Source organism: Desmodus rotundus, chromosome 3 (assembly GCF_022682495.2).
Source record: "Desmodus rotundus isolate HL8 chromosome 3, HLdesRot8A.1, whole genome shotgun sequence".
Lineage (NCBI taxonomy): Eukaryota > Metazoa > Chordata > Mammalia > Chiroptera > Phyllostomidae > Desmodus > Desmodus rotundus.
Window position 1 is genome coordinate 22,570,364 of NC_071389.1, and position 23,445 is coordinate 22,593,808.

Below are 23,445 nucleotides of genomic sequence, written 5' to 3' on the forward strand. Positions count from 1 at the left end.
CTAAGGCCACGAGGGGCAGAACCCAGTTGAACCGATGCAGTTTGACCTCTAAAGGTGCTGACTTGGTTGCTGCTCTACTTAGGCACTATCTCATGGTAAATCACCTGCATACCAAAGGTCTTAGTAGTCAAAATAATGAACAGATTTACTCTCGAAACAAATTTACTCCTTTGGAAAGCATGGTTTACAAAGAGAACTTCAAACTAATTATGCAATTCCATAGTGTAATTTGACTTGAGGAACAACCCATACCATAGATGTTTAACAAACCACTTTCAGGTCTCTCCTTCCTCTTCAGAGGGAACAACAAGCGGCAGAGTTCTCTCCACATCCCCAAGTGAGGACAGCCTGCCAACCAGACGCCTGTCACTTACAAAAGCAGTGGTGGACACTTCTTTCCCTTTGTTCACATACTACAGGAAACCCCAGATTTAATAATTTTTCTTTCTTTAAGCCCAAGAGAAACTATTATCTGCCCTCAAAGTTCTCCCTAATTTCTACAGCCAGAAAGAATCTCTTCTTCCTCTGTATCACCTACAAACAACCTCTTCTATCTCTGCACTACCTCAGAAGTTTGACTGTACTTCTCTTACGGAGCATACTTGTCTTGTGCTATAATTATCTGTACACGTATATGTAGATGAGTCCTTTGTTAAACTGTAACTTCTTTTTTTTAGATTTTATTTATTTATGTTTACAGAGAGGGGGAGGGAGGGAGAAAGAGAGGGAGAGAAACATCAATGTGTGGTTGCCTCTCCCATACCCCCTACTGGAGACCTGACCTGGCCCACAACCCAGGCCTGTGCCCTGACTGGGAATCGAACCAGCAACCTTTTTGTTCGCAGTCTGGCACTCACTCCACCGAACCACACCAGTCAGAGCTAAACCGTCGTAACTTCTTTTAAGATGTGGGCCACATTCCTCTTTGTATCCCTTCAGTACCTAGCACTGTAAAGGGCACATAGGTGCCCCAAATCTATTTGTCAAGTGGACATTAAATCACCTGAGCAAAGCATACTCCCTTCCAACAGTAACACGCCCATGGTCCGTCATGACTGCGGGGCGGGGGGCCGGTATATACAGCAGTCATGGCCAAAAGATACGGAGCCAAACTGCACAGCTTCAACTGGGTTCTGGCACCTGTGGTCTTAGGCAAGTTTTTGAACCTCTACGCCTCAAAACTAACATTTGTAAAGTAACAATATAATAGTGCTTATCTCAGAGCTACAGGGCGGGGGGGATGGGCGATTGGGACAACTGTAACTAACCAACCATTTTTAAAATAGGTTAAATGGATTAATGTAAATTGCTTAAAATGACACATGATACATAAGTGCTTGGTATTATTACTTAAGTATTTCTAACCGTGCTAAGCATTTTCACAAAACTTTTTTACTCAATCCTCCCAACAAGCTTGGGATTTAACAGATTTTTTTTTTTTTAGAGAATTTTTATCACTTTACGTGAGCCAGACTGACCGCAAGTGCCAGGAAGCAAGATCTCAAATGCTCCCAGATGTAACAGATGAGGAAATCGGGGCACTGTGTTATAGAATCATAAAGCAAATTAAGTGACAGGGCTCTAGCCTCTAAACTCCTCCAACTACCTAAATATAAGAAAAACGCGACAGCCAGTGCCCTGGAGAACTGGAAACGGGATCAGAGCTGAGACAAAGGAGGACACAGGCAGCGGAAGGGAAAAGCCAACTCTCTAGTTCAGGCTCACTCTCCCCAGGAACCCACCTTATGCTGCCAGGAAACTAACCTCGTTAGTAGCGAGCGACAACAGAAAGTTCATCAGAGATTCTGCGTCTAGGGAGCACGGTGCTTGGAAGGTGCTTAAACACTGAGAAGCTGAAATCCCTTCGGCAGCTCTCGCCTAGAACGCGTTTAGCCAAGGCCAGGGCAGAGCACAGACCCGGGAGGCCGGGGAGGAGCGAACGTTAAGGCCCCAAGCTCGTCTGCCAGTCTCCTAATTCTAAAATGTAAGCAAGTGCAGATCAGGGCAGGCTTGGTTCCACCTCCCGGGCCTCCCAGGTATTCACCCAAGTCCCCACGAAGTTTCTCCCGGCTGCCCCTACACCCAGGCCCGGAAGGGCCACCCCAGCTTCCTCACCGTCCTTCATCTGGACTATACTGGTAGCAGCCACCCGGTCGGAGGCGACAAGGACAAAGTCGGGCCCCTGGATGCCGATGAGGTACTCCATGCTGGCGGGAGGCCGGCGGCTGCAGGGTCGGCAGGGCGCGGAACACCCCGGCTTCACTACCTCACCAGTGAGACAGCACCACCGCTTCACTCTACGCAGGCCGCGCGACAGTCCCGGCCACCGGCGCTCTCGGATGACGTAAACTGTCGCGAGACGTGGGAAAGTGGGACTGGGCTATTAAACTCTGTGCTCGCTTCTTCGCAGGCGCGGTCGGGGAAGTGCCGGCTGTAAGAGGCATGTTATGTGATACCCAGTTTCTTTTTTCTTTTTTTACATTTTACTTATTTACTTTTAGGGAGGGGAAGGGAGGGAGAAGGAGAGGGAGAGAAACATCAATGTGAGCTTGCCTCTCACAGTGCCCTCCACCAGGGACCTGGCCCGCATCCCAGACCTGCACCCGCACTGGGAATCAAACCGGCCACCCCTTGGCTCGCAAGCTGGCACTCAACCCGCTGAGCCACATCAACCAGGGCAATACCCAGTTTCTTTTTCTATAAAAACAGCGCTTAAACCTGCTTGAAGATGAAGTCACGTGCTGTATGCAAAGTGCTAAGCATATGTGAATGCCAAAAAGGCTGTGTATTTCTAGATGGCTGTTGCTGGGTGAAGTATCTCCCCAAACCTCTTCCCTACGAATTGGAGAAAAATAAGCTTGATGGGAGACCTATTAAATAATTTCACAAAAATAAAATGTGGTTGGGGCAAAGATATAAGCATGAAGACCAAAATCATAAAAACAATGGAGGAGAAAGTATAATTTGATAATCTTCGGAAAAGCTATGTGTTTCTAGGCATGACAGGGAACCTAGAAACACAGGAAAAGATAGGACAAAAGTATTATAATGTAACTTAAAATATATTCTTACAAATCAATGGGGGAAAGATAACACAGTTTTTACACAGCAATTCACAAAAGAAGCAACACAAGTAGCCAAGAAACATGAAAAGATCTGCAACCTCAATGGTAAATAGGAATATGAGAAATAAGAAACTGAGAAATTATAAATTCTTGGTAAGATTATAAAGACTTTTTATAGGGGCCAATTGGATGTCTGTTAAAATATAAATGTCCATAACTTTTTATATGTGCCCTAAACAAATGTGTGCAGAAATGCCCAAATATTTATGTGCAGAGAGATTCATTGCGTTGCAGGACAGCAACAGCAAGAAGGGGGGCAGGGACGAACCGAAAAGTCCATAAGTGAAGAAATTGGTTTTTTCAACGATTTTATTTATTTATTTTTAGACAGAGGGGAGACATGGAGAAAGAGGAGAGATATATCAATGTGTGGTTGTCTCTCTTGCACCCCCTACTGGGGACCTGATCCACAACCCAGGCATGTGCCCTACGTAGGAATCAAACCAGCAACCCTTTGGTTCGAAGGCCAGCACTCAATCCACTAAGCCACACCAGCCTGGGCTGAAGAAATTGTTATATAAACTGCACACTCATGCAGTGGAATATTATGCAGCTATTAAAGAGAGTAAAATCAATCTAAGCATGCCTATGTAGTCCATATGGTCCAGATATATTAAGTGAAAATGAAAATGCTTTCCTATGTGTAGCATGATGCCATTTTTAAAACCCCATGTATATATGTATATATGATTATGAATGGAAAAGATATATTTCCTGATGGTCCAACCTCAAATTATATGCAGTTGTTACCTCTGGTAAGAGTGATTAAAAGGGAGGGCTTTCACTTTTTATCTTATACACATGTGTATTGTTTGAATGTTTTACAATGCTCATGAATTAACTCATTTTTAAAAATAAGAAAATGCACAGCCATCTCTTTACATCTGACAGCCATTCTGAAAAAAGCTGCAATATTCCATGACTAGTTTCTGACATCCACAATTCAGCGCAATCTTCATACTAGCCCTACTGGCTTCCAACACAGTTGCAATTATATCTCAAATGCAACTATGCAATTCATTTGCTCCTGCAGAAATTTGCAGTCCTTACTCTATTCTGAATGCTTCTTCCAGCTCTCTGCTCATGAAGGAACATAGACCCTGAGGAGTTTGGGACAGCCCATCCATCACAGGATGGATGCCAGGGGCAAGGAGGTCATTAAGTCAACCATCCCACTAGGAACACAGATGCATCCATCATCTTAGAAGTCCTTTTCTTAAACACCACTAGGAAAGAAGTCTCTCAAGCCCGTCTCTCCCTCTCTCTCCCCCCTTCCTCTTTCTCTCTCTGCCATTGTGTGTATGTTTATTAATTGCAAATAATGTATATTTATACTACACACACACCCAAACAAATAACACAGAAGCGAAGAGTTAAATATCTCTCCTTCCACCAAAGGTAACTACCCACCAGCTGTCTGGATCCTTCCAGACTTTTTCCCCTTCATACATATCAATATTCATTCATTCATTCATTCATTCATTCACAAAGGCTGCAGAATTCTGAATTGGAAGATCCACAATCTTTTTTAAAAGGACCTGATGATCTTTTAAGCTGGTTCTTCTCTCTTCTTTAGGACTTTTTTTTTTTTAAATCCCTTCTAGCTAAGCCACACCAGAGATTGTCTTAACTTCTTGTTAATAAAGAAGAAAATGGGTTTTCAAGACCCAACTTGTGTTATCTCACTAGGAGTCAGGGAGAATTCCTCTTCCACTTGAAGTCTTAAAATAATTTAGTCTTAGAATTAAAAAAATATATCAGTGGACGGTCCAGGAACAGCATGATACAGCCAACTTTTTCTGTAAAGGGCCATATTTTTGGCTTTTCAGGCAATGCAGTATCTGTCACAACTACTCAACATTGCCATTGTAGTGAAAAAGCAGCCATATCCAACACATAAATGAATGACCATTGCTACATTCTCATAGAACAACAGCCAGTCTCCATCCAAGATCACACAGTGTGCATTTAATAAATGATATTATTGTTGTTATTATTGCTAATGGTCCAGTAGTTGTGCAAAGCGCCAATCAATGCCCAGTTAGAACTGTCCATCAGAGCCAACCACCACTGTGGAAGGCAGATGTACCAGGGCTGTGCCAGAAGGAAGTTCAGTACAGAAGAGGTTGAGCCAGAGGGGAGTTAGGCCAGCCAGAATACGGGGCACCAAACCAAAATGTAGAAGGGGGAAGGCAGCCAGCCCATCAAGCCTCAAATGGAGAGACAGGGCAGGAAAGAAGGAGAGGGATGGGTGAGATTAAAGTACAAATGGGTAAACTGTGATGATTTGGAATGAACACACTGAAAGGCAATATCCTTCCTGCCCCAAGGTGCCTGAGGTGATAGAAGCAGAAGTAGAGAAAAAGAGCCAAGACAGGTAATAACCTTCTCAAATTTCAATTTTTTTCTCTTGCTTCCCCACCACTGACCTAGGAAAAAGAAGTTTGGCTTTTAGTTAGAATGCTTAAGAAAGGAGCCAGTCCTAGGGAAGAGGTTAAATTGAAACCAGAACTTAGAAACTGGGCAAACTCTGTGGCTGGGTCTTGCACTCCAGCCTTTAGTTTCTCCATCTGGAAAGGAAAACTTGCCCCTGGAAAATCTCCCATTCTCCCACCCCCATCATCCCTGGGATGTATGGTTGGCCTAAAACACAAACACCAAGACTGGCTGGTGCTTTCAGCTGCAGGTTCTAGCATCCCAGAGACTGTCAGACAAATGGCACCTTCCTGCTCCTTGCCTTAACCCCAGGGCCCAGAGCTGTCACATCTGCTGATGGCTAAAAACACAACTCTGCCTGTAGGTCCCACAGCAGCTGACTCAGCCCCAGTAGAATCGAAGTGGTCCATGATTAGAGATCTGTTGCTGCCTTGTGCCATCTGAAACTGACTGCACCAAGCACATCACTGGCAAACAATTGCTATTTACCACCTCTAATTGTATCAGTGTCCTTCCTAGAGACAGGGGGATGGACCTCATGACTTTTAGAGAATTCCATGGCCCAAGAAACCTGTGATCATTTAAGATGGTGATTCTGGGGTCCTTTAGGAAAAGTCAGGGAGGACTTAGGAGGGCTCTACACAAACAACAGAAGTATCATTTGTGCCATCTGACTTCTGGTTCTCAAGGAGATTACAGAACCAGGAACCCTGGTGCACCTCCTTCCAACAATTGGGACCAGAAGGAATTCAGGACCATGTTAAACCCTGCCTTAAGTCCTCCTCCCACTCCCACCCCAAATCCAACTTTTACCTGAAACCTGCCCCTAATTACCCCACTACCCATTCAGGGTTTGATTTAAAAAAAAAAGCTGACAAATCCTCTTGACTAGGGCCCTTTGATCTGGTGGTTGCTCCTCCATAGCACTCCTCCACTATATCCCCACTCTCTGATCTACCTGGAGACAGAAGTGAAACGCCAGTGTGTCCTGACCCGACCACCAGAACTGATCTTTGGACTGCTGAGACTCCAGGCTGAGAGCCCATCCTGAGCCTGGCCCTCCTCGCTGCTCATCCTCTAAAAGCATTTGCTTCCCTGATGCTTTTCCTGCCATGAGGAAGTGTGGCGGGCCAGCTTTCTGCTGGCACCTGCCACACTGTAGCATAACACCAACACTAATAGCAGAAATAATCACAGTGACAACGACGGCTTGGTGTACATACAGAAGGTACTTGTCATCTCTCCAGGAGCCTCCTGGCCTGGGGCTCGACTGTGACGATGTACCTGGCCCCTGGCCCACGCTTGTCTCAGTTGCACACTGGATTCGTCTGAATGGTTACATAATCGTTACTGTCATCACCATTCTTGATAACTATTTATTTAACTCTGCGAAACACAATTACTGAGGGAAAAGTGCATGCCAAGTTCTGTGCAAGATTCCAAAGGAGTCACAAAGTTGAACGCCTTCAAGGAGAGGTCCACAGGCAGAGAGAGAGAGATCAGCAAATAATTCTAAAATAGGATTCTACAGACTGTTGTACATAGATAGATTCCCAGTGTCTACATAACAACGGGCTATAGTGAGGGCTCAACTAATATGTTTTCATGAATATTGAATGAATGAATGAATGAATGAATGAAAAAAAGCTATAGTGTCTGAGAGTGAGAAAAAGAGTAACTATGTGGGAAAGACATCAAGGAAGGCTTCCAGAGGAGGTGACACATTTGAGCTGAATTCCAAAACCTGAAAAGGCAGCAGTGTATACTGGCTAAGGGCATGAGTCTGGGTCCAGAGTGCCTGGGTTTGAATATCAACTCTGTGTGGTTTTGGTCATGTTACTTAACTTCTTGGTGCCTCAGTTCCCCCATCTATAAAACGGGTTAATAGTTCTTCCCTTATGGGGTTGTGGTAAAGATTATATGCATTATTATTTGTAAAATGCTTAGAATATAGCACTAGCACTACATACCCAGCAACACATAGTACCTCCTAAATGTTTGATAAATAAAAACAACTGGCTAAGAACTCATTGGACTGACAAGATGGAAAGGTAACAGTGTGAAGAAGAGCACTCCACACAATGGGGTGGTATTGAGGTTTCCAATACCATGGCATCCTCGAGGAATGGAGGGAAGGCAGTGGGGAGCAGGGGTTTGCCAGGGCACCTTGGGTATCAGGGTAAGGAGCCATTACTTTATTACAAGAAACTTTTGATTTTGAAATAATTTTAGATTTACAGAAAAATTGCAAAGTAGTACTAAGACTTCCAAGATATCCTTCATACAATTTCCCCTAATGGTTACATTTTAAAGGGAGCCATGGCTTTTAAAGCAAGAGCACGATATAGTCAGGAACGTGTTTTAGCAAAGTTGTCGCAGCCATTGTGAGGCGGGAAAATTAAAGGGAGCGAGGGGTCTGTTAGCATCATCCAGTGGGAAATGGTGCAGTCAGGACAGGGGCTGATAGGAGGGCATGGATGTGAGAAAACTGTTGCACCAGAGCAGCTGACTATGAATGCTCTGGAAAAGAGAGAACCAAGAGAATAGTCAGGAGATGCAGGCCCTGGGCTGGGTGGCCCCCTGTTTGAGGCATTTGCCAAGCAGCTATCCACGTGAGGGACCTGCCAGAATCTCCCTGGAGAGTTCAGCAGGGTGGCAGGCCCGGGGGTGTTCAGATGGCTGTGCAGAGCCCAAGATGGGACAGACAGTGGCCAGGGCTCTTCTCCAGTACCTTGCGTCCAAGTTCTGTGCACTGCTGTAGCTCCAGAGGTGGCTGCTGAAGCTTTTTATTCTTTTTTTAATCCCCATCCAAAGACATGTTCATTGATTTCAGAGAGAAAAGAGAAGGAGGACGAGGAGGAGGTGGAGGAGAATAGAAGGAAAAGAAGAAGAGAGAGAGAGAGAGACATCAATGTGAAAAACATCCATCAGTTGCCTCCTGTGCACACCCCTTCCAGGGACTGAACCCACAACCTAGGTATATATCCTCACCAGGAATTGAACCTGCAACCTTTTGGTGTGCTGGACGATGCTCCAACCAACCGAGTCCCCCAGCCAGGGCAAGGCTTTTTATTCTTAGTCACTATTAGGCCCTCACCTGGGGAAATGGACCCTGATGAGACCAGGCAACTTATGCACATTCATACCTGATTTAGGATGATATTCTTGGCACCAGGCAGACTGGGTTCAAATTCCAGCTCTACCCTTAACAACTGTAACCTTGAGCAGGTTACTTAATTTCATTGTGCCTCAATTTTCTAATCTGTAAAACAGAGATAATAATAGTCTGCCTCATAAGAATGATGTAGTAATTAAATGTTCATTAATAGATAAAGAGAGTGTATAACATCTCCTAAGATATATTGGGTCTTATTTATGTGTTTAAATTGTTTGATTAATGTGTTTAAATCAAATGTGTTTTAATTATCTAATACTACTGTTGTGTCCATTTTATATATGAGAAGAAGTTAGCCCAATAGAATGCAAACCTCATATAAGCAGAGACTTTGTTTGTGTTGCTCCTTTGGACCCTCATATGGGGTATGGTACCTGGGACACAGAATTACTTGATATTTACTGAGAGGTTTTTTGAGTGAATGAATGAATGAATGAATGAGTGTTATTCTACCTTAAGGGTATGTGCAGTATGCAGATGCTAATTCAGAAAACACTTTGAAAGGTCTGTCCCATCACCAAACAGCTTCTAATTCAGTGTTTTGTAATTGTCCCACTTAACATGTCAATATCGACACTAGGCGTTTTGTTTTTCAAAAATGTTAAAGTAGCAGTTGTGCACTTGAGGTCTGCTCTAGGTAGATGGTTGTTTGGCAGCGAGGAACAGAAATGCACCCAGGCCACCGTAACAAAGGATTGTTATGTTGGAAGGACTCAGGAGAATCTCACTGAACCCTACTCAACAAGTACAGTCAGTATGTTTGGAACTGGATAGTCACCAGGCAGCAACTTCCCCCTTGCTGTGTCTTAGGGCCCCATTTTTTCCCTCTGTGTTTTTCTGCATGGCTGCTCCATTTCTCTCTCATCACATTGGCTTCCTCTGTTCCCACGTACACTATTCATGCACTATCATTGCTGCCCCAATGCACTTGAAGTTAGGAAATATCTGATTGGGCCAGCTTAAGACAAATGTTCCCCACCCCTGCCTAATCATCTGTGACCAGGGGTCGGACTGAGGGATACAGAGGACTTCTCCTTTTGGAAGAGGATACCTTTGGAAGAATAGGAAGGACATCTCTAGAACATGGTCCTCTTTCCTGAAATTAAGCAAAACTGATGAGTACAAGTACCTGTCAACATGGGTGAAAATTCATTTTTAACAGTAGGAAATAAGCCCAGAAATTTACCCAGAGCCCTAGAAACACCCTTTCTCCAGGCACTGCACCTGGCTTGGCTGAGCCCAGCTCCTGCCTGCCTGACTTCTGCTGCTTCTAAGCTCAGTTTTTAGAACCCAGAGGCCTTCACCAAAAGGTCTGATCATATCAGGAGAACAAGGACTTGAATTGTTTTGGCTACTTAACTAGAGAGAGGAGAAAAATCTCTCCTAGGCCTATGTCAACAGAACTTCCCTCCCAGAATTGTCAGGCCTCAGGAATAGGTTTGAGGTGAAAGGGGAGGACCAGGTTTGGGGAAAGAACCCATTCTTCTAGGAGGAGCAGTCTCTGCTTTATGTTAACTATATTATGCAGCATTTCTGAGCTTTACATTTACTAGGTATAATTGGAATCCTCACAGAGACCCTGCACAGCTGAAACTTTTATCCCCATTACACAAATGCTAAAATGGAGGTTAGAAGAGATGACATGCCTTGTCCAAGTTCACAAAGTTAGATGTTGATCTGAGACCAGAACCCAGCCCAGAGTTCCACTGTACTGCTCTGCCTGGCAATGGTTTGGGGAGTAAGGTTGTATCTGGGGAGAATATAGAGAAGGCCAAAGCTTGCAGGTGGCTGGAGGTGCAGAGTTAACCAGCCTCTCGGCCTCTCAAAGATGAGGCTGGTTTGGGACTACAGAGAATGAGGAATCGATCTGCTATTTCATGTGAAAATAGATTGCAGCCCCAGCCTGCGCGTGCCAATGGAGCTGATTAGCACTTGCCAAGAGTCTCCAGCCATCGATTGGTAGGTGAGAATCATTCTGGGAACAGCAGGGAGCCAGTCCTCTCCCACCCCCATCCCCACCAGCTTCCTCCCTCCACAGAGGTTTTCTCCCCCTCCTTACCAGCTGAAGTCTCCAAACCTCCAACTTTCAGGCCTCATGGACCTCCAAACTCCTCTAGTTGCTCCTGACCAAGAGAGGAGGGTATAGTGGGTACTCTGATTCAACCATGCCAGGTGCAGTCGGTAGAGGAAATATGGCCTTTCCAAGAGGCACTGCCTGCTTGCAGCATCCAGGGTGACTAAGTAGATACAGGGTTTAGCTTGGAGCTTATAACATGCAATGGGGGGTGGGAGAAGAGCTCTGCCCCATATTGTCTATGTGACATTTGGCAAATCGTTTGCCCCTCTGGGCTCCAGTTCCCTTATGTGTATGTGTGATGGTTAATTTTATGTGTCAGCTTGACAGGGCGAAGGGGTGCCCAGATATCTGGTAAAACCTACCTGAGTGTGTCTGCGAGGGTGTTTCAGGAAGAGATTAGCACATGAATCAGTAGACTGAGTAAAGATGATCCACCTTCACCAGTGTGGGTGGACATCAGTCAATCTGTTGACGGGTCCAAATAGAACAAAAAGGCAGAGGAAGGGTGAGTTCCCTCTCTCTCTTCTTGATCTGGGACATTCGTTTTTCTCCTGCCCTAGGACATCAAAGCTTCTTGTTCTCAGGTCTTCAGACTCAGGCTGAATTACACCACCAGTTTCCTGGTTCTCTAGCTTGCAGATGGCATGTTGTGGTACTTCTCAGCCTCCAAAACCACATGAGCCAATTACTATAATAAGTCTCCTCTTATGCATGTCTCTATATATATCCTATTGGTTCTGTTCTCTGGAGAAACCTGATTAATACACATGGAATTAAAAATAGAGTTCTCACTGGATTGTTTGGATTAAATAAGGAAGTATGTGTAAAAGTATTTTTGCAGTCCCTGGCACACAGTAAGAACTAAAAATGTTAGTTGGAAATTGACTCTCCACTCTCCGCAAGAGGCACCCAAACTCTGGGGAGCCTTCCTAGGCTGATCCCACTTCTATTTCTCTTTTACTATTTGCACAGCAAGTGCAAGGACAGCAAGAGCCTCAGTGGCTCTTGCTGACTTGGAGAAGTTCTGCTTCCAAGGAAGCTCAGCCCCACTATTGGATTGCCTTTGGGAGAGTGAAATGTCCATTTCAGCAAGGGAACAAGACAGGTTCAGGTTCATCAGACCCCCAAGGTCCATCTGGACTTAGAGTTTCTTTCCTAAGCATGTCACATGGTATCTAGGGATGCCCTGGACATCCTTGTGCCTGTACGGCTGTGACCTCTTCTATTACCCATATTATACATAGTATTCATGGCAGGATTCCTCAGTTAGTTTTTTCTCTTAAGTTGGGCACTGTGAGACCATCTGATGTTACAGCCAAAGGAGAGCACCTTCTTGACGCCCCCAATCTGGACAGTGTGACTACAAGTTATAAACTCTGATAGCGACCCCTAGGGCTGCAGTGGTAGAGGATTGTTGTCAGGACCATGGACAGAGTCCATAGGGTACATGGTGCGTGGGATTGAGGCTCCATTTAGTGGCCCTGACTCCATGCTGAAGCCGTGAGTAGGGGCACAGCGTCAGCACCATGGACAGACACCACTGGCTGTTTTATCTTAGTTGTCTTTAAGACCCTGGATTAGTCAGGATTCTTCTGACTAAAAGAAATGAGAACCTACTTTGAACTAGCCTAACCTACTCGTTGGATGAACCAGATGAGTGAGATGGGGCCTTTGGTGGCACTGAATGCCAAGACTTGGTGAAATGAGCAATGGGAAGTTATAGGTGCATCCCCTTTACCTTAAAACAAGATGTGGTTTCTCTATCAAATGTAAGGCCATTCAAGTCATCTATCTCTTTTAAGTAACTGAAAGAAATTGTATTTTTATCCAAGTTATCGAATTTATTGGTGTAAAGTTGTTCATGGTATTCCCTTGGTATTGTTTTAATTTTTGCAGAATCTGTAGTCATAATCCCTCTCTGGTTCCTGATATTGATATTGAAAATGTGTATTTCTCCATTTTTTTTCTCATTAGTCTGGCTAGAGGTTTATAAACTTCATTGATTTTTCAGTATTACTGCCACTGCCTCCATTATGCCAGTTTAGAAAATGATCACTTCATTGTGGCAGCCTCCTAAGAGAATGCCAAGCCTCCCACTCCACCACACTCTTCATTCTCTGCCACATGAAGCTTCCTGTTTCATATGAAGACTCTCAATGCTCTGCATTGCTTTTGAATAATTTCCAGGCCCCTTCATCTGACATTGAAGGTGCTCTCCCACCATCTGACAAGCATGCACAGTTCTGAGTCATCACCCACTCCTCCCCTGCACAAATCTTTTCCAGGCAAGCAGGTCCATTTGTTATTCCCATTAAATCTAGGTGAGTTCTCAGCTCTGTGCTTCTACAACACTTCAGCTGTCAGCTGCTGAGAGGAAAGAGATCAGACTTGCAGCTATATGGCCTCACTTTCTTTATCTGAAAAATGGAGTGATAATGCTTAACTTTCAAAGTCATTCTTTGAAACTTGCAGGAATATGCCCTGAGGTTTACCTGCATACTTTGTGCATGTGTGTACACATGTGCATATGCACAATGAGAAGCGATGCTGATGTCCCAGCAGGAAGGAATGCACCCAGAAGATGTATACCAAGAATAATAATAGATAGCATTTACTGAGTGCTCACTATGTTTGTTGAGTGACTACTATACTAGGCTTCAGGGACATGATGGTGAGCAGACAGCAAAACTCCCTGCCCTCTTGGACTTTACATTTAATCCCTACGTTCTAACCCTACATTTAATCTTCTGGAAATCTAATTGTAAGCTGTATTCTTTATTTAATTTTAAAAATTTAAATTTTAGTGACATCATATAACAAAATTTACCATATTAATCAATTTTTAAACTGTTTATTTTTAAGTATGCAGTTTAGTGGTATTAAGTCCATTCACATTGTTAGTAACCATCACCACCATCCATCCCTAGAACTCTTTTCATCTTGCACAACTAAAATTCAATCCCCACTAAACAGTAACTCCCCATTCTCCCCTTCCCCCAGCCCCCGGCAGCCACCGTTTTCCTTTCTGTCGCTCTAATCTGACCACCCCAGGCACCTCGCACAAGTGGAGTTTGTGTGTTTTGTTCCTGGCTCATTTCTCTTGGGATAATGTTCTCAAGGGTCCTCCATGTTGTAGCACTGTCTGAATTTTCTTCTTTTTAAAGGGCTGAATAATATTCCATTTATATTTCTTTTTACAAGCAAATTAATACACATATTAATTTGTCAACTGGTTTTATAAAGTCAACTATATAAGTTTTGTCACAAAAAAACAGTAGTCTATACCCCATCCCCAAGTCTCACTTCTCAGGGCAACTGCTTATGATTTTAGCTGTGTCTACTGGTATGTACCTCTGAATAATATGCCTTCATGCTAGTTCTTAATCTATCATGAAAGGTGATAATTTAATATTCTATGGCACTCCATCCCCACACCTCTCCCCCCTGCATCCTTCTATTGTAATTGTGTCACAATTTTTGATTAAATCGATATTTGGGTTTTACTGTTATTGATTTTGCACACATCATCACTGCTGAAACTAATATTGTATTTAGTTTCTTTTTTAAAAAGATTTATTTAGTTGGTTAGTTTTAGAGAGAGGGGAAGGGAGGGAGAAATATCAATGTGTGGTTGCCTCTCGCATGCTCCCGACTGGGGACCTGGCCTGCAACCCAGGCACGTGCCCTGACTGGGAATCAAACTGGCGACCTTTTGGTTCTCAGGCCAGCACTCAATCCACTGAGCCACACCAGCCAGGGCTAATTCTTCCTTTTGATGGCACACATCCTTTAGTAAGTTCCTGAGAAAGAATATATGAGAAGTAATATTTTTGAAATCTCAGAAAATGTTTTATATTTTAGAATTTTGAAGGTAATGCTTTAGTATGGCTATAGAGAGCCCTTTGCTATTCCTGATTCTGGGTTATCCTTTGCCTGTATCCTGTCCTTGCTACATGGAAAAAGATTTTTTTATCTGTATCCTTGACCATTATGTTAATGGGATTTGGGATGGGCCTATTTCATTTATTATATTCATCACACCTTTGGGAACTTAATTTTACTCTATTATTTCTATGAATCTGTCCCCTCCAGTTTATCTGATAGCTCCTTCAATATCTAAAAACATTTTCTCTGCTCAGTTGCTCCAGTGAAGAACCCACCAGTCTGCTCCTCAGGGGGCGGGTATTCATTCTAAAAACCATGTCTCAAGGGTTCTAGAATCTCCTGTTCAGACTCTCTCTTAACTCCCCTCCTTTCATTATGACATTCTACCCTGATTTCCTCTGGGCCTTCCTGGCTGGAGACCTTCTGGCCCACTTTCTCAATGGAATAAAACCTCCAGTCCCTGCCAGGGTAATGAAGATGTAGCCAGCTGTCTGTGTGTGAGAGGGAAGGGACCTGCTTCTCATGAAGAGTTTTAACCTTGTTCTTTGCCCCATGCTTTGCTCCCACTCTCTGTGGTAACTGCTGCCTCCGATATCTGCACTTTCCCTGGCCCTGGGTCTCCATTTGGCTGGCTGCTCTTTGGCATCCTTTGCTGTAGCACTTGGTAGGCAGCTATCCCAGCTCTGCCAACTCCTTCATTCACTTGACGTGTTCTAAAAATGTGCTGACATCTGTGGTCCACTATTGCCTCTTTTATATTCCTTTACTTTTATTTTAGTGAGGTTTGTTGAGAGAGAAGATACAAATTCATGCATCCCATCTGCCACATTGAACCAGAAATCCAAAGACTTCATTCTCAATTACTATGCTATACTGCCTCTCAAATGAGACAGTACCTCTGGGGCCCTACAGCCAAATGAGGATGAAATGAGATTACACATGTGAACACACTTTGGAAGCTCTAAAGAACTATGTGAACGAGAGGGTCTGTGTTACATTCCCTTGTCAAAGTGCCCTCCTTCCTCCTCTCTGCTCTCTGATTTCTACCCATCTCCAAGGTACAGGTCAAGCTTATCTCCTCCTTGAAGCCCTCCCTGATCAACTGAGCTACTTGGGATGTTCCTGAGCTCTGAGCCACCACAGGATTCTCTGTGTATATATCCCTTGGCCGTAAGCAATGCTGCTTTATTCTGTTGCAGGCACAGAGCTTGGCTAAGACACGGAGTCAAAAGTGGATCTTTCAGTGTACAAGAGAGCTCTCCTCCTTCTTCCTACAGGCGGGAGACACATATTTGCCTAAGCAAGGATGAGGTTTGAGGAGCTGGGGAAAGAGTGCTGTGTTTCTCTGGTGGTAAGTTTAGGAGTTAAAGTGGCTTCTGTTGCCCTCCATTCTGACTGTGTCCCTTTTGCCTCCTGTCCTCTCTCCAGACCTCCTCTCCAGGCAGTGGAGGGAGCAGTGTGACTGCACCCACAGGTCTGTGCCTCTGGTCCAGAGGCTGTGTCCTTTCACTCCCTCACTCTTGCCAGGGCTTTGATCTGGGTTCTGAGAGATTCAATTCATACCTACACAGAGCCTCAGCCAAGATGGTGGTAGAAAATGGACTGGGCTCTCACTGAAAGCAATAGATCACTGCCTCAAAAAGATACTTGGTTATCCTTTAGCTATTACTCACAATAGCTAAACCGTGAAAACAACTCAGGTGTCCATGGACAATGAATGCATAAGCAGAATGTGGTGCACGCATACAACGGGACATTATTCAACCTTAATAAGGAAGGAAATTCTGACATGTTACAACATGAATGAATTAAGGACACTGTGCTAAGTAAAATAAGCCAGTCACAAAAGACAAAATCTGTATGATTTTATGTATAACAAATACCCAGATTAGTCAGATCCCTGGAGAAAGAAGGTAGAATGGTGGTGGCCAGGGGCCGGGGAAATGGAAAGTCATTGGCCAACAGTACGGAGTTTCAGTTTGGCAAGATGAAAAAGCTCCGAGGTGGGTGGCCGTGATGGCCACGCAACAATGTGAGTGTGCTTAGTACCACTGCACTGTACATTTTAAGATGGCTAAGGTGGTAAATCTCATGTCATGTGCATTCTACCACAGTAAAAAAATTGAGGAATAAAGATCTTGATTATTATCCAAGAGACAGATTCCATCTGACAGTCTTTACAGAACATTCTGCTAGAGAGAAATGTGCCATCTCTTGTGTGATTATTGTGAAGGAATCTGAGCTTCAACCAATGGCTGTAGCTGCAGGGAGCTCTCTGAGGGCCAGGGCTCCTGTGCTGGAGTGCCTCTGAAACACAGGGTGTGTAGACACGCCGGCGCCCGGCCGGCGGGGCACCGCTCTGTGCAGCCGCGGCACGGCCCTGTCCCCTGTGTGTGCACCAGGGCCCCCCTGTATTCTCCTCTGTACTTTCCAGACCCTTCATCCTGGAGACCCTTGACGCTGAGACTGATGTGGCTGGAAATTGCCAGCGGGAGCAGCTAGGGGGAAGAGCCAAGGAGAGAAAGACAGACAACGAGAAGGTCGTGCCCCTCTGGTCTGCCTCCATCCTGCTGCAGACTGTCCCAGGGCTTGGGATCCCACTTCCCAACTTCATTTCATGTCTACAGCTGTCATCCAATATGGGAGCCCAGGCCATATGCAGTTTACTGAGCACTTGAAATATGACTAGTCTGAATTGAGGTGAGCTGCAAGTGTAACATACATGAGAGAATTTAAAGATATAATGCCCCACCCCAAAAGTAAAATATCACCTGAAAAAATGTTTTTATTAATATATGCTGAAGAGATAGCCTTGGGCTATATTGGGTTAAATAAAATACATTATTAAAATCAATTCCATCTGTTTCTTTTTATTTTATTTAATTACATTTGTGGTGCATGTTATATTTTTAGCCTACAGCTTATCCTGATCCCAGATTCCTTGTCTGGGCCCCGATTCCCTGCTTGGATCTTGTCATTTTTCTCCCCACAGAAATGGGATCCTTGTCCCTGTTGAGGTCCCCTGCTGACTAAAATAATGAATGGAATAATGCTGTACCCACCTGAGGTGGACATCGCCTCCTACCTGCACTTCTTCCCACTGTTCCTTCTGGTTTGGGCTCAGAGCATTCCCTCTCCTCCTTCCCAGTGTCCATTCTGCTTGAAGTCCCAGCGCGGGCTCAGTCCAGCCTAGATGCAGGCTCAGAACCCTCCAGGAAGGCTCCTTGAGGCTGGGCCCACACTACCAGCTCAGGCAAGGACAGGTGGCCACAAATGCTGTGTCTCTCTCTTATTTTTCCTCCTTCCCGCTTATCCATCCAATCCTCACCCCCCACCCCCAACCCTTCCCCTCTTTTTAAACAATCTAATTCTGAGCAGCCGGCTCTGTTCAGCCTGACTGGTTTGTTATGGCTTATAATCTGCGCCAGGATTAATTAGCTAATTACTGACAAACGTCCGCTGGCAAGATTCTGCTCCAGCTTGTCAGCTTGAAGTGTTTAATTATTTTAATCATTTACTTTCATCTTCAAAATTTATGCTGCTGAGAGAGTTGCAGGGCATCTTTTAATTATGATTTGGGGTTTCTGCTGGGCTGTGTTCTGTTCCTGGGGATAGGGGACATGATTTTTCACTAGTCTACTGCTGAGGCTTGAACGCCTTCCACTCCAGGGCCTAGAGCCACACGCCATGAATGGGAGGCAAGGAGGGAGGCTAGGGCTCTGGATCCTGCCCCCGCTGTACCTCCAGATCTCAAAGTGCCTGGGAGCTGGCGTTTTGTGAGTACCTATTGTGGGCTGGACACAATGCTGGATGTTTGTATCATTTCATGTTTGTGAGCATTTGTGAACACAGAGAATAAGGGAACAGCTGACAGAGTGGCCTGGGGTGATCACTGGTGAGCAGAAAAGTGAGGAGTGGGTTAATTTACTTATTTGTCTATAGCATAATTTATAGTAATGTGAGGCCATCTGAAATATAAAGCTCAGTGGTGTCACCCACCTGGAACAAGGTCCCCTAGAGACTCCCTATGCCCCTCCCAACCAATTCCTCCCAAAGGTGACCACTTCTGACCTCTGTCGCCATAGATTTGTTTTGTCTAGTCTTCGCTTTCACATAAATGGAATTATATGGCAGAGTCTCTTTTATGTGTGACTTCTTTCAGTCAACACTTTGTGAGAAGAAAGGTTCTTTAATTTAAATCATATCCTTTGGCCAAGGCTTTGGCTTGGGTCCAGCTAAGAGATTCAACCCCAATCCTTAGAGAGATTTCCTTTCTTGTTAGCATTGTCCTGAAAATAAATGAGGATGTGACTTTTTCCCGCCATTCCCCCTGCTTCTCTACCTCCTCTTCTTCCTCTGTCTTCTCTCCCCCTGTTTTCTCGCCCCTCCGCCCTAGACATGTCTACCGCCATGTCCTATTAGGAAGTTATTTCTGACTTTAGTTCATGCCATTCTGGGTGAAAGGCTTAGGGGTTTCCCAAAGACACATGGTATTCGGGAGTGGGGGTAGTGAAAGGCAAAAAATTGTCCCCTGTTATGGGTTGAATTCTGTTCTCCAGAAGAGAACATGCTGGAGTCTTAGCCACCATGTGGTTTTTCTGGAGGTAGGGTCTGTACAAAAGTAATCGGGTTAGAGTGAGGTCGTTAGGGTAGGTCCTAATCTGATAAGACGCACTCCTTATGAAAAGGGGAAATTTGGACACAGACACACACACAGACAGGGAGAACACCATGTGAAGATGAAGGCAGAGCTGGGGGAGATGCTCTACAAGCCAAGGAACACCAGATTGCCAGCAACCTCCCAGGAGCTGGGGGAAGGGCCTGGAACAGATTCTCCCTCACAGCTCTTGGAGGGAGCCAAGCCTGCTGACACCTTGATCTTGGACTTCTAACCTCCAGAACTGTGAGAGAATATTTGTGGTTGAAGTTTGTGGTACTTTGTAACAATAGCCCTAGCAAACTAATCTACCCTCTAAGAGAGCACTGGTCAGTCTTTCTGAATCGGTCTCATGGGACCGATTGCAACCCATCCTCTGCAGAATCCTCCACGCTGGAGCCACCCACTGAGGGTTAACCCAGCCCCAGGCTAGAAGTGACTGAGGTGACAGCTCAGAGCTGGGAGACTAAGGAGAGGAGAAAGATCAACTTAATAAGCTTGGCAGTGCCATTAATGAGGCACCAGGCAACATCCAGAGGGCTTCTGTGTCAAACTACACCAGGGCAAGCCGAGCCAAAAGATGCCACAAGCCAGGCCAGGCCAGGTTCTAACATGATGTGATCTGTCCTCTTGATGCCTTCCTTCCACAGGGCCCAGGCTGGGGGTGGGAGTAGACACAGAGTCCTTGCCCAGTGGCTGAGATGGTCTGGGACTCCCCTCCCCATCTCTGGACTTGGGCATGACCCTGCACAAGGCATTGCACTTTCCGACACGTAGTTCATACCTGAGTCCACTCTCATACACGCCAGCACCTAACTGTGCAGGTTTGGCTATGGAACTCTGCTCTAATGTTGTTTCCCTCCTCCTACTCCCACCCACCTTTGAAGTTCCATCTGGAACAGTTTGCTTCAGAGGAATGCAGCTGAGCCTGCTGCTAGCTGTCTGGCAAATGCCTAGAGAACCTCCCACCCCAATGGTGCAAAACCCTCTTTCCTCCGCTATTCCATGCCAGACATCCCACCTCTATTTGAGGATCCCATCCCTAAGGAAGAGCCAGGTCTTACTACCTCCTGCCAGAGCCAATGACTCTGACTAACAAGCCCTCTCCTCACCTATAGCCAAGGACTCTCCCTGTCTGTCCATGGAGGTCTGTGTGGGGTCTTAGTCCTTGTCTCAGTCTCTCTCTACATAAAAAAGTCTAGCTATGACAACCTGCATGTGGAAGGGACGTGGGGTAGAACTCCCACCATGAACTGTCTGAGAATCTCGGTCACAGGTGAGCATGAGACCTGATGGCCTTGTCATACAGTAACAGGTGAGGAGAGAAACCGGTGGGACCTGGGTTCTAGAGCTCTCCTGCCTTTAGGGAAGGCCAACTCCCTTCTAAGTCTCAGTTTCCTCACTTGGGAAATGAGGACAATAATCTCCATGGTATAGAATTTTGCAGATTAAGTAAGAATATAAAGTGTAAAGTGCATGTAGTATATACATACAATGGAATGTTATTCAGCCATTCAAGGGGAGGAAATTCTGACACATGTTACCACGCAAGTGAACCTTGAGGACACTGTGCTAATGAAATAGACCAGTCACAAAAGACTATGATTCTTCTTGCATGAGACACCTGGAGTCATCAAATCCACAGAGAAGGAAAGTAGGATGGTGGTTGTCAGGGGTGGAAAGGAGCAGGGAGTGGGGAGTTTAATGGATACAGAGGGTTTTTGCAAGATGAGAAGAGTTCTGGAGCTGTTTGATGGTGATGATTGCACAACCATGTGCGTGTACTTAAGGTAAATGTGCACGCCATCGTGGAACTGTATCCAAGGAGCGGCGCGTGTTTGTTCTTTCATCAGGGCCCCAGCCTTGCACACAGGCCTTTTACAAACTCCTGACCAGTCCCCTGCTGGCCCTCCTCCAAACAGCAGTGTCAATTCCTCTTGCCAAGCCCACATCTCCACCACCTCCGAGCTTCACTCTCAGCACATAATCTCACTTCTTTCCGGAGAACATAAAAGGATTAGGGATCATCAGACGCAGACCCTCCCTGCACCCCACCCCCCATAGAAACCTACTTCTATTTGTTCTCAGCCATGTCTCCTCCCATCTCAGAAGCATCCACAGCTCATTGCTCACCAGCGTTCTGTATCTCCCCACTCCCCCCTCTTCTAGAACCTTTCTCTATCAACTAGCGCCTATTTCCTGTGTCTTCAGTCACTTGCTCTCTACTATACCCTTCCTTCATATGTAAATGTACTCAAATCTCTTCCATCTTAAAATAAATGATTACTCTCCACATTTCCTTCTGCTACTATGTCTCTCTCCTTTCCCTCACTGACAATTTTCTTAAAAGAGTTGTCTTCACTCACTCTCTCCTCTTCTTACCAACCCTTCGCTTCCCAAATCACCGCTGTGGTTTCTGCCCTCCACCCCAGCCGTACCCAACTGCCCTCCGAAGGGCAGCTAAACCCAATGTCCACCTCCCAGTCTCTGTAATTGGGCCCTCTTAGCAGCATTGACTACTGTGGACCTTTCCCTCCTTGGAACTCTCTCCCTTGGTTGTCTTCTTTCTTGGCAAGTTTTGACTCTTTCTTGTCTTCCCCTTACCTCTCCAGCCACCTTTTATTGGCCTCTTCTTTCTCTGCCCTATTCTTTGACTACCCATGTCCAATCAATATTAACTCCATAATAGCTTCTACCTCCTGAAGATCTTCTAAAGGAAAAGAGCTCCAGTTGTCATCTTCCCGTGACACTCTCAGGCTTAACCTGAATTCAAATACCACCATCCTAACTGGGTACCATGGATGCACTCCTGCCTTTTCTAGTTTACTCTCTACACATCGTCTAGGTAATCCTTTTAAAGTACAAATCTGACTGTATCTGTCTGTAGCACAAAATCTCTCATTGGCTTCTCACTGCCAATAGGATAAAATCCAAATTCTGAAAGAGGACTTAACAAGACCCTCTGTGTTCAGACCCCACCTTCCTCTGTAGCCTTATCTCCCACAGCTACCCCTTTGACTTCTACATGCCTTTTCTGTTCCGCTAAACCCTTCTCAGCTCCGCAAATACAGCATGCTATCTCTTGCCTTTGGGCATTTGAACAGAGCACTTTCTCTGCCTACAACACCCTCCCCTACCCCCTGACACCTAAATAACTCATCCTTCGGGACTCAGGTTGGCCAGTGGCTCCTCCTTAAAGACCCCACCCCCATCCATCTATTTATTTGTCCAGTTATTCAGTGAGGGTAGGTGCGTGTAAAATTTAAGAGTCTCAAGGAGCCCTGGCTGGTGTGGCTCAGTGGGTTGAGTGCCAGCCTGCAAACCAAGGGGTTGCAGGTTCGATTCCCAGTCAGGGCACATGTCCAGGTTGCGGGCCAGGTCCCTGGTGGGGGGTGCATGAGGGGCAGCCACACAGTGATGTTTCTCTCCCTCTCTCCCTCCCTTCCCTTCTCTCTAAAAATAAATAAATAAAATCTTTTTTTTTTTTAAAGAGCCTCAGGGATTATCTTCAGTCCACTCATGGACCTCAAAGGGAAGGGAAAAAACTGGAAGAAGGGGATTACAAAGTCCTAATGATTTGAGAGGAGGCAAAGCTACTGGGAAAACAAGCCTCTCTGAACATAGTGATAGTACATAGAAAAAAAGAAAGTCAGTAATAAGAACTATGGGATTTCTCCCATGTATGTTTTAGTTAAAATTTTCTCTGTGGTCATTATGAACTTATAAAGGGCCTGTAGGAAACTCCATACTGACGAGAACAGACTTAGCAAGCCGTGTTTATCGGGCACGACAGGCACAAGGTGAAGGGTGCAGTGCATATTATCCACCTCAATCCTTGTGACAAGATAAGTATTATTATTCCCATTTTTCAGATGAGGGGAATAGGGTTCAGAAAGGTTAAGTGATCTGCCCTAATTCTCACAGCCAATTAAAGTTGAAACCTAAGTCTGTCTGAACCCAAAGCCAAGTTCCTGATGGTGACATTCTTCTGACCATTATTACTGCTGGGATGGGTTTAGTGGAGGTTCAAAGGACCCAAGGAGTGGGGAGTCCATCGGTAGAGTTCCCACACTTCATGTCCCCATGGCAC

General features: G+C 45.2%; 1 protein-coding gene across 1 annotated transcript in view; it reads right to left on the reverse strand.

The window, feature by feature from the left end:
- PSMB2 (proteasome 20S subunit beta 2) overlaps positions 1-2,327 on the reverse strand; it is a 31,539-nt gene extending 29,212 nt beyond the window's left edge. The window contains exon 1 of the mRNA XM_024554562.4: positions 2,116-2,327. Within this exon, the coding sequence (XP_024410330.1) occupies positions 2,116-2,206 (91 nt within the window). The 5' untranslated portion in view covers positions 2,207-2,327. The remainder of the gene's footprint in view (positions 1-2,115) is intronic.
- Between the last annotated feature and the right edge of the window lie 21,118 nt (positions 2,328-23,445).